Genomic DNA, 12,105 nt, shown 5'->3' with positions numbered 1-12,105 from the left:
GAAACACCACGTGGAGGTAACCATGCAACGTTTCCTTCATATAAAATGACATCAGGAAGTGAGAGAATTAGATATGTAAAATTTGGACACTAATTCTTTTGCGCTTAGAATTGAATAATCGAGTTGGGACCCATTAGCTTTTCCTATTTATGACATAATCAATGCTCGTGCCAAATTTCCCGTTTCTATGACACCGGGAAGTGAAAAAATTACATTCCGTATGTAAAATTTGGACGCTAATTCTTTTGCGCATAGAATTGAATAATGGAGTTGGGACCCATTAGCTTTTCCTATTTATGACATAATCAATGCTCGTGCCAAATTTCCTGTTTCTATGACACCGGAAAGTGAAAAATTACATTCCGCACGTACAATTTCGACGCCAATTCTTTTGCGCTTAGAATTGAATAATCGAGTTGGGACCCATTAGCTTTTCCTATTTATGACATAATCAATGCTCGTGCCAAATTTCCCGTTTCTATGACACCGGAAAGTGAAAAAATTACATTCCGCACGTAAAATTTGGACGCTAATTCTTTTGCGCATAGAATTGAATAATGGAGTTGGGACCCATTAGCTTTTCCTATGTGTGACATAATCAATGCTCATGCCAAATTTCACGTTTCTATGACACCGCAAAGTGAAAAAATTACATTCCGCACGTAAAATTTGGACGCTAATTCTTTTGCGCATAGAATTGAATAATGGAGTTGGGACCCATTAGCTTTTCCTATTTATGACATAATCAATGCTCGTGCCAAATTTCCCGTTTCTATGACACCGGAAAGTGAAAAAATTACATTCCGCACGTAAAATTTGGACGCTAATTCTTTTGCGCATAGAATTGAATAATCGAGTTTGGACCCATTAGCTTTTCCTATTTATGACATAATCAATGCTTGTGCCAAATTTCACGTTTCTATGACACCGGAAAGTGAAAAAATTACATTCCGTACGTAAAATTTGGACGCTAATTCTTTTGCGCTAGAATTGAATAATTGAGTTGGGACCCATTAGCTTTTCCTATTTATGACATAATCAATGCTCGTGCCAAATTTCACGTTTCTATGACACCGGAAAGTGAAAAAATTACATTCCGTACGTAAAATTTGGACGCTAATTCTTTTGCGCTAGAATTGAATAATTGAGTTGGGACCCATTAGCTTTTCCTATTTATGACATAATCAATGCTCGTGCCAAATTTCACGTTTCTATGACACCGCAAAGTGAAAAAATTACATTCCGCACGTAAAATTTGGACGCTAATTCTTTTGCGCATAGAATTGAATAATGGTGTTGGGACCCATTAGCTTTTCCTATTTATGACATAATCAATGCTCGTGCCAAATTTCACGTTTCTATGACACCGCAAAGTGAAAAAATTACATTCCGTACGTAAAATTTGGACGCTAATTCTTTTGCGCTAGAATTGAATAATTGAGTTGGGACCCATTAGCTTTTCCTATTTATGACATAATCAATGCTCGTGCCAAATTTCACGTTTCTATGACACTGGAAAGTGAAAAAATTACATTCCGCACGTAAAATTTGGACGCTAATTCTTTTGCGCATAGAATTGAATAATCGAGTTGGGACCCATTAGCTTTTCCTATTTATGACATAATCAATGCTCGTGCCAAATTTCCCGTTTCTATTACATTCCGTACGTAAAATTTCGACGCCAATTCTTTTGCGCTAGAATTGAATAATGGAGTTGGGACCCATTAGCTTTTCCTATTTATGACATAATCAATGCTCGTACCAAATTTCCCGTTTCTATGACACCGCAAAGTGAAAAAATTACATTCCGCACGTAAAATTTGGACGCTAATTCTTTTGCGCTAGAATTTAATAATGGAATTGGGACCCATTAGCTTTTCCTATGTGTGACATAATCAATGCTCCTGCCAAATTTCCCGTTTCTATTACATTCCGTACGTAAAATTTCGACGCCAATTCTTTTGCGCTAGAATTGAATAATCGAGTTGGGACCCAATTACTTTTCCTATTTTGGAGATAATCTATGCTCTTGCCAAAATTCATGTTTCTACGATATCGGGAAGTTGGGGAACTTTTGGCGAGTCAGTCAGTCAGTCAGTCAGTCAGTGAGTCAGTCAGTCAGTGAGTCAGTCAGTCAGTCAGGGCTTTCAGCTTTATATATATATATATAGATTATGAATGTTACATGCAAAATTTGGAAAATCATCAATGTCTCCAGCTTCTGCATGTGCTAACATAGGCATCTAACCTTAAACTGACTCACTGGTTTCTGGACAAAATTCTGTCCCGGGACCAAAGGGGAAAGTGTATATTACCTGCTGCTGTTTTTTTGCCAATGTCCCTCCAATTCACCAGTTCGGGATCCTGTTTTCAGCCGTCCAAGATGGCTACTGCAATTTTCTAGCTACCTAATGCACAGTGTGCACTGCCCTCTGATTGAACAGTGCTGATCATGTGACCAACTCTGGCTAATCAGAGAGCAGGTATAGTGAATTAGTAGTCTAACACTACCAATGCACTGTAGGAATCATGTAGTCAAAAGTTTGCATCGGCCGTCTTGGACAGCTGAAACAGGACCTGGAACCAACAGATCAGAGGGTCACTTTAAATCTTAAATCTGCCAAAAATTGAATGTGCATGGTGGTAGTTAGACTATCTCCTAAAATCTACTGCTGATGATGACAATGATTAGGCATACTTAATTTTATATCCTAATTAGAGATGAGCGAGCGTACTCGCTAAGGCAAATTACTCGAGCGAGTATTGCCTTTTTGGAGTACATGCCCGCTCGTGCCAAAAGATTCGGGGGCCGGCTGGGGAGAGCGGAGAGGAATGGGGGGGAGATCTCACTCTCTCTCTCTCCCCACCACTCCCCCATGCTTACTCCCACAAATCACTGCTCACCCCCGCCGGCCCCCGAATCTTTTGGCATGAGCGGGCATGTATTCGAAAATGGCAATACTCGCTCGAGTAATTTGCCTTAGCGAGTACGCTCGCTCATCTCTAATCCTAATCCTTTGTTGCACTGGAGGTAAGCAGTGCAGGAAGTGTTATGAAGCTGTGTATCCCTATGGCAGCAATTATGAATGGTCAGCCACTCATTGCTTATAATTATCAGCATTATCAGGATAGTCATAACCAACACTGAACTCTGAGCAAAGAGAAAAGACATCTGTCCTCTGCTAAAACCTTTAAACAAAAAATATCAAAGAACACACCTGGTCTTCAGGTCGGCTCCTGTCCTCCCGCTTCAGTGATCCAGCCACCACTAACACAGACTTTATTGCTCTTAGGCCCCAATCATAATGATCCTAAAAGACATTGTTGGTTTTGTTACACAATCTATCCAACTTCAGTTTATAGCAATTAATATTAGCACAAGGAAAAATAAAGTGGACTTCAGTCTTAAAAAAGATTTCCTAGATAGGCCAAAAAAGGTGAGATGCTGAGAACTGAGCCATTTCAGGGGTACTGGATATATGATATGCGAAAAAAAATCCAGTGTTATGAATCAGAAAATGAACCACTGGTTTACTATTGGATTTGGTGGATTGGAACCAGGCAGGGCAACCTGGAATTGTACAATTCCCCTAGTAGTTTGAAATAGCAACAACTGACAGAAAGTGCACTAGAGAGTTGGAAGGCAGAATCGTAGTCATGCAAGCAAGACATCTGGGGGGCACACTGGTCAAGAACAGGAATATAGGCACAGGTCAACACAGGTAGATAGAGAAATAATGTCCAGGCAGAGAGAGCATACCTTTATAACTAATGGGAGCACAGAAAACTACTGCTTAGGCATAAGAATGGTGTCATGAACTGGAAGATATAGGGAAAGAGCAGCAGTTCCTAAGCTGATATATTGTCAGAATTTGAACCCAGAGTCCCCTGTGTCCTATAGAAGTCCCACTCTAGAGACTATTGTGCTTACTACTCTTTTTCTAGTTTATTGGTGTTGTGTTGCTTACACTATAAACTCCTGTTGCTTGCTGTGTACCAAACCTGTACTGTTAGTTGACTATGCTTGCTTCAACAATCAACTTCCATTAAGATTGTTTGAGCCATTGGACTCCTAACCTGCTTCCAGACCTAGACATGTATTGTTGTTCTCTAATGTACTGTCCCTGCTACAACTTCAAAGTGCAATAATTAATTGATATTTCTCAGTTATCCATCCATATCATATTTGTAGATGCGTATCATCAGCAATTCATGTTCTAACTGCCATGTTCTATTATTCTTTCATTTATTAGACACAAAATCTGTAGTTAAAGGGTGTTTTATAAAGTTGCTCAAACTGCTGAAAAAAATGAAAAGAAGCCATGCTCACCTCCCCTGCTGCTTCCATTTATGCCCTGTCCTCCGCTGCTCTTCACTCCCAGCTGCAAAGTGATGACATCCCAACACAGGAACGTGAAATCTCTGCAGCTAGTCACCAGTCAAAGTGAGACGGTGATTGGCTGTAGTGGTCACATGGTCCTGGTTTGGGTGACATCATCACTGCCTTGCGGAAGCCAAGAGTGAAAAGCGGCAAGGGAACTAGGCACTGGCAGAGTGGAAGCAGTAAGGGAATGAGTATAACTTCTTTCATAGCAGCCTGAGCAGATTTATAAAAAAAATGTTGTCCCCAGATAATACCCTTTAAATCTCACCTAAATCCCCAAACCATCTTGTTGTTTATTACCTGTTTAGAGAGGAGTTGGCGACACAGAGTATACAAACTAATGAACTTTCTTGACAGCATTCGAGCATCCACAAATCCTTCTGCCACCAACATTATTTCACATATAAGTTCGAAATCTGGAATAACCATCGCACATGGACTATAAGGAGAAAAGGCAAAAGCAGAGAAATGTTTCAAAAGAAGATAGCTAAAAATATATATCCACTTTCTCACTAAAATGGAGTCTTCCTATTACAAGGGTATTTTACAGTTTCAGCAAATAAATGTTGTTCAGAGAGTATTGAAATGATACACTTTTGCAATGTACTGTACTTTCTGTAATAATGTCTTAATGCTTTTAATATTCTGCTTGCATTCATACAATATTTGCTGACTCACAGTGAATAAAAATGGTGTGTCCATAACATGAGCGGGACAGATGGTTTACAGTAGAAGTACACAATAATAGTTCCCATTGTATGAATGTAAGCAAAGCTCTTAAAAAGACTGAAAAATTCATATGGAAAATACAAGGTAATCATAATTAAACTAGAGGTTTTCACCCTTCCCAAAGAGGAACCCTCGCAAACATTTATAATATGCTAAACAAACCTGAGACCGAAGAAAAACTATCCTTTATGAAAAGGTGGGAGGAGGATATGGGAGTAGAGATGTCTTTAGAAAGATGGCGACACTGTTGCACTACAATCACAAAGGGTAGCCAACAGGTCACTCTTGTGGAAACATCAGTCAAGATACTACACAGGACATACTTGGTACCACAGAGGCTACACTGTCTGTTCCCATCCTCCGCTCCACTTTGCTTCAGGGGGTGCCAGGCTGTGGGCAGTATGACCCACATCTGGTGGTCCTGCCCGGAGGTGGCAAAATTATGGACGCAGATACACAACCTGTTAAAACGCATGTTCATTGGCCAGATACCCAAGTCACCCACAATGTTCTTTCTGGGAAATCGTGAACCTGGAACTAGATTTAAAGCCCATAAGCTTATTCAAGTTATTTGTATGGCCGCAAGGATCCACATCACCTCCAAATGGAAAACACCGAACCTCTCCTTTTCAGAGGTGACAAACAGAATCTCTACAATTATGCTATACGAAAGAATCCATGCTATCCGGACGGATACGTTAACAAATTTTCTGACCACATGGCAACCGTGGATAAATTACCTAGCGATTCCAGGGCTACATAATATTTCCTCCACCACCTAAAAATTTATAACACAAACTGACTTAAAGGGGTTGTCTCGCGAAAGCAAGTGGGGTTATACACTTCTGTATGGCCATATTAATGCACTTTGTAATATACATTGTGCATTAAATATGAGTCATACAGAAGTTATTCACTTACCTGCTCCGTTGCTAGCGTCCCCGTCGCCATGGATCCGTCTAATTCTGATGTCTTCTTGCTTTTTTAGACGCGCTTGCGCTGTGCGGTCTTCTGCCTGGTGAATGGGGCCGCTCGTGCCGGAAAGCTGGTCACTGCGTCGTCATCGTAGCTCCGCCCCGTCACGTGTGCCGATTCCAGCCAATCAGGAGGCTGGAATCGGCAATGGAACGCACAGAGCCCATGGTGCACCATGGGAGAAGACCTGCGGTGCACCATGGGAGAAAACCGCAGTGCATCCCTGGGAAAGGACCGGCAGCCATCTTTGGGAGAAGATTTTTTAAAGTCCTTATTTCGTTGGATCGGTGAGTAGCAAGCGGTTTAAAAACCGCTTTAATTTGCTATTTTATGCCAGGGGGGTGACAGGGTGAATGGGGTAATGTAAAATTTTGAGGTTTGCCGCAAGACAACCCCTTTAAGATTCTCAATAAATCGTACCCTGAGGAAGATGTGGATCCCTGACGACCCCCTGTTCTGTTCCCCCTGTTAACCCCTCCCAATATTATATGCCAAGAGTAAAAGATTGTATTATAAGCTAAACAATACCAGATAGCTTAACTTAAGCCCCCTGCGTGGGGACAAGACCATGTATGTTACTGTCTCTTGGAGAAAAAAACCTTCAATAAAAACCGTTGAAACTAAACTAGAGGTTTTCAGAGGTCTCGAGCAAAAAAAACTATGGGGCACAACCCAATACAAGTTGGCATGTACACTCAATGAGGGACAGGGTTTAGATTTCTCAAATAAAAATATAGTACCAAATATTGCCACCAGAGGAATACGTGGTGTTATTGAGGTGTGAAAACCAGAAGTATTATGTTACTGTACAATAGCACAGTAATCTGTCACATTGGGAAAATGTATAGCTATAGTACAATGTGCGCTCCTTGTACATGTTCCTATAGATATGGTACAATGTATGCTACTTGTACATGCTTCTACAAATATGCTTCAATGTGTTCTCCTTGAACATGTTCCTATAGATATAGTACGATGCACTTGTCAAGGTTTGAACCTGGGACAACTTGTACTCCCGGTGGTGTTTCTCCCTGTTGAGCTGTTCAGCCTGCTGGACAGCTTCCCTGCCTAAACCATGTCCAGTTCTTGCTCAGGCAACCTGCAACATGCCAGACCTAGGAGAGGTTAAGCAGCAAGGGAAATTAGGATGGTAGTCATAGTGGCTCTGCTGTTCGTCCAGGCATGGTGGTAAACGTGATCTGGCATGGCTGCGCACAGTGGTAAAATTTCTCAGTTCGCATTGCATGCTGCCTGCGAGGTCGGGCAAGGTAAGGTGGTGATACCCCAGTGAGGCGCTACCCATGGAGTTGGGTAGGGGAAGATATTGTTTTGTCGTGATGCCAGTCCGTGTACAGGTCCCTATCTGTTCTGAACAAAATTATAAATATAAAAAGTGGAGAACTAAAGAAAAATAGGGGATCAACCTCTGTCCTGTGCAGATGTTGAAGATAGAATAGATGGTGGGAAGTGACTCCAGGTGTCGGGTCGTACAGTGAACCAAAACTGTTTAATTCTTCAAGAGCAGATGAGAGATAAACATGACTTATTGCATACAGTTCACATTGACAGACTTTAGTAAAAACTGTTACAGCTACCGACATTAATTACTCCACATCCTCAGGGACTTGATACAGGGAAATACATTTATCCTCTGTGTGTTGCATTTTAGCTCTGTTCCCTGGCTGGGCCTGACTCTGACCAACTTGCTTTCCTTTTTGCTTGGTGCCTAGGAATGGCTGACTTAGATCTCGTTCTGCTCTCCTCTTATCTCTTTCCTCTGTTACTAAAATTTTCTTGCTCTTAAGTACTCCCACTTTAGATGTTCAACTTCCCACTGCACTAGCTTTCTCCTTGCTTCCCCTCGGTCTCTATGTCAGGCTTCCCTGGACTAGACTCAGTAAAGATGTTCTCCCGGTTCCTTCCCAGTTTCTATCTCAGGCTTCCCTGGACTAGACAAGACTAACTCTGCCACCCCTCTCCTATACCCTCCTATGCAACCAAACCCAGCTAGGGGAAAGCTAACTATCCAATCATGAGAGCTTTGCTTGAAAGTACACCTAATTAACACATTTAAAGCTATATACACACAATTTATAATTATGTAAGAATATAAACTCTTGATTACATAAAGTGACTGGTGTGGTATAAGGATTGATGCAGTATAAACCAGCTGCCCATCAGCTCCTGTTCGGAAACTGGGAAAGCTGAACTATTTTGTAGCGGCGATATTGCAGTTGCCTGTGTGAAAAAGGCCTTAGTTTTCCTCAGGTTCTCTAATGAAGGTGCTACCTGTGTCTGGATGGTGGACAACAAAACTGTAGGCTCAATTCATACTTTTCTGTGGATCAAACGATCCTCTCTACTGGTGATTTGTCTGGGTCATCCGGAACCTGTTTGGCGTGTGTGCGTGCTCTCACATAACCACTGCTCCCAACACCTCCTAACAGCTGAGTCAGAACAGCCTAGGTGGTGGACAATTTGTCAAACCAGCCATCCTGCATCCCTCATTCCAATGATACGCCCCCTCTCGACGTCTGTTAACTTAAAATATCTTTGCGTGCGTCGTAGAGGCATGCAGAGCAAGAGGTACACTACACAAAAGTACGGAGGTGGTGAGTTCTTCTTCAATAGAAGTGTTCAAACAAAGGCTGGACAGACATCTGTCTGGGATGATTTAGTGATCCTGCATTGAGCAGGGGGTTGGACCAGATGACCCTGGAGGTCCCTTCCAACTCTACCATTCCATTAAGTAGTCTCTGGGAGTCTTTTTATAGAGCAATGGTGGAAGAACTTTCATGGCCTCTAGTGGCCCCCATGCCTGAGACATAACTGCAGGCTGAGTTTTGCAGCAATCCGACATTTCTATCTGGGTGTATTATTTTCTTTGTTTATGGGTGTATAAAGTTAAAGTACATATTCCATCTACCGGTATGCAGTCAAAAATAAGCACGATTAACACATTTACCGAAACAGTGCTTTGACATTTTCTGGAAGTTCTGCTCGGCCGGCATAACCTGGATTAAGAGTAATAAAAATCCCAACTGTATTTTTCAGCTCAATAGTTTCTCCCTGAAAGTGAAATCTGTAAAACATGAAATAGACTGATTTTATATAACATTTTTTGTTTCTTTAGAAATAGGAAACATACAAAATGGGTTGCATTATGTTTCTTTAATGGTAATAATGCAGTCTATTTGTAGGTAAATTATTTTGACAGCAATGTCAGATCCATTGACACAGATTATACTAACAATTAGAAGGATTATTGTTATTTTGTAATATACAGCATTAGGTTATTTTGTGCAGTATTGTATTACTGAATGTGAGAGATGAATGAAAACAGTATTAATCAATTAACTGTATAGTCATTTCTGTACCTTTTCTTGTTGTGTCGGATGGCATCTTGAATTGTCTTGACTTGTACAGCAATTACAGATAACACTTCTACTGATATACGGTTAAACTCATCAAAACATCCCCAGACACCAGTCTGGCATAAACCCTTATAGATGTTGCCTAAAGACTAATAAACCAAATTAATATTTTTAATGTCAATAATCGTATAAAGTATAATAGCCATTATTCTAAAGCCGAGGATACAACTGTGTATAATATGTTTCACTATTTCTCACCTTATAGTCCATTTGTTCAGAACAGTTAAACACATAAACCATTATACCCAGAGCACGACCAAGATCTTTGGTGGTTTCAGTCTTTCCTGTTCCGGCAGGACCCGAGAGGGCACCACTCATAGCCAGATGAAGAGACTGGGTCAAAGTGATATAGCACCTGTAATAAGATCAATAAGTTCAATCTAATTAAAAGCAACCTGTCAAGAACTAAAAGGACCATAAACTAAGTTATGGTGCTTATGGTTTAGTTGATGGGGAGGTCGAAAAGCTGTGTTTCATATTCACTTGGTTCCCCATTAATTAAAAGGGAACAGTGCCTGCAATACCCAACCGGGCCACTACCAAGTATATAGAGCTGTTTGCTTCTGGCTCTGTACACTATGACAGCGGCCCGCTGAACAGCTGATGAGTGGGGACCCAGGCAGCGGTTCCCTGCTGATCAATTATTGATAAACTAGCCTGATGATAGTCAAAAACAAAACTGGAAACACCATTAATGTTAATAATTACTATTAGTCGCTTCTGGCTGACTTAATAGCAGTTATATTGATTACAATCAATAATTCATATCAATAACTCGGAGCTTTAATCACCAAAATGTTGTAGCAATTATATGAATTAATATCAATAGCTCTTGGTTGGCTCGCTAAAATGTTACAGAAGCTATACTGATTATTAATATCAATAAACTCCTAGCTTTAATTGCCAAAATGTAGTAATTATATGAATTAGTATCTAATCACTTAACATCTATAGCTCCTGGCTGGCTCCCCGAAATGGTATAGAGCTAGGAGAATAATTAAATAATAATTCCTGCTTTCTAGGCTTACTAAGGGTTGCTTAACTTTCCCTCCTTTTCCCCTTGTATTAGGGCTTCTTCACAAGACCGTATTTGCGCATGTTTTTGCGCGCGTGAAATATATGCAATACACAGAGAATAGAACCCATTGATGTCAATGGATTCGCTCTCATGAGCATATTTTGTGTGCGCTTTCTGCGTATTGTGCAGCAAAGCCCCCGATAGAGGTCTATGGGAGGTGCGCAAATACGCAAGGGGATGCGTGAAACTGTGCAAAACCATGGTGAAAAGAACGCATCTGGACCTCATTAGGCTAAATAGCCTTTTAGTCCACAGAAAGGGCTTGTCGTGCCCATGTGTGAACTGGCCCTGCATGCGCAAAAAGTACAGTACTATGCGCAGACATGTGTGCAAATCAACCTCGTTCAGAGTGCAAATATATTGTGTTGAGGCAAACGTTCTTGACATGCTTCTGTGAAGCCCCCCTAATATTTTATTGTGCTGTATGTGCACATGGTGATTCACAACACTTGGTCATAGTAAATAAAATATATATTTTTTTAACTAACACTAAACATCAGACATAATAGGCTACACTATTATATAAAAACAATATATCAGAGTAGTTCAAAACACATAATAACCATCAACATGACACCAGTATTCTAATACTGTAAGTAATTACGAAACAGCAAAAACCTCAGTAGAAATACCGTCATCTGTCTTATATACCTATACACACACACACAAAGATATACACCAAACATACACAAATTATCCTTCCTCCATATGGCAACACTAGGGGTACAATAAGGTGTGATAAGATATGGATTACGTTGGATAGGTCTAAGGGATGGGGTGTAGGGGCAATGTATGTATACACATACATATGTATGTATGTATGTATACATACATACACATATATGCACACACGCACACACATACACACACATTACCCCAACAGCCCACAGCCGCCTTACACCTACCCAGAAAATATCTGCCCCACAAATAGTGCATCCCATACCAATCTCCCCTGGACACGACAAGCGCACTTGCTTCAGTTCCCTCCCCCCTATGGGTAGTAGGGAAGAGGAAGACTCAGCCTAGTGTGCTTGTCATGTCCAGGTGAGAATGGGATGGGCTGCACTATTCTTGTGGCAGATGACTTCTGGTGGTCAGCTGTGATTTTGAATGAACTGATGCTGAAACCCTTGTTGTGTGCGGCCGAGCATTATCCTGTTGGAAAATGCCTCTTGGAAGCCTCCATGGGGGGAACACATGTGGCTGCAGGATATCCTGAACATATCGCTCAGCCGTCATTCTCCCTCGTACCACTAGTAGGGGTGAATGACTGTCGTATGCAATCGCCGCCCCCTGACCATCACACCAGCAGTGGGGGCAGTGTGGTGATCCACAGCAAAGGCGGGATTGAAGCGCTCACCACGAGGTCTACAGCCACAAACATAGCCATTGTCAGTGCCCAAACTAAACCTGGATTTCTCGCTGAAGACAACCTGGTTCCACTCTACAGTAGTCCAGTTTCATCATTCACCACACCACTGGAAAGGCAATACACGTAATAGGCA

At 41.3% G+C, this 12,105-nt stretch overlaps 1 protein-coding gene across 1 annotated transcript in view; it reads right to left on the bottom strand.

The window, feature by feature from the left end:
* LOC136577882 (dynein axonemal heavy chain 11-like) overlaps positions 1-12,105 on the bottom strand; it is a 386,682-nt gene that overhangs the window by 237,601 nt on the left and 136,976 nt on the right. Inside the window, exons 26-30 of the mRNA XM_066577801.1 lie at positions 9,721-9,877; positions 9,466-9,611; positions 9,054-9,170; positions 4,685-4,823; positions 3,219-3,311 (exon numbers count right to left, since the gene is read on the bottom strand). Of these exons, the coding sequence (XP_066433898.1) occupies positions 3,219-3,311; positions 4,685-4,823; positions 9,054-9,170; positions 9,466-9,611; positions 9,721-9,877 (652 nt within the window). The remainder of the gene's footprint in view (positions 1-3,218; positions 3,312-4,684; positions 4,824-9,053; positions 9,171-9,465; positions 9,612-9,720; positions 9,878-12,105) is intronic.

Source organism: Eleutherodactylus coqui, chromosome 8 (assembly GCF_035609145.1).
Source record: "Eleutherodactylus coqui strain aEleCoq1 chromosome 8, aEleCoq1.hap1, whole genome shotgun sequence".
NCBI classification, from domain to species: domain Eukaryota; kingdom Metazoa; phylum Chordata; class Amphibia; order Anura; family Eleutherodactylidae; genus Eleutherodactylus; species Eleutherodactylus coqui.
Note: the sequence above shows the minus strand (reverse complement) of the source record. Positions and strands in the feature narration are given on the sequence as shown.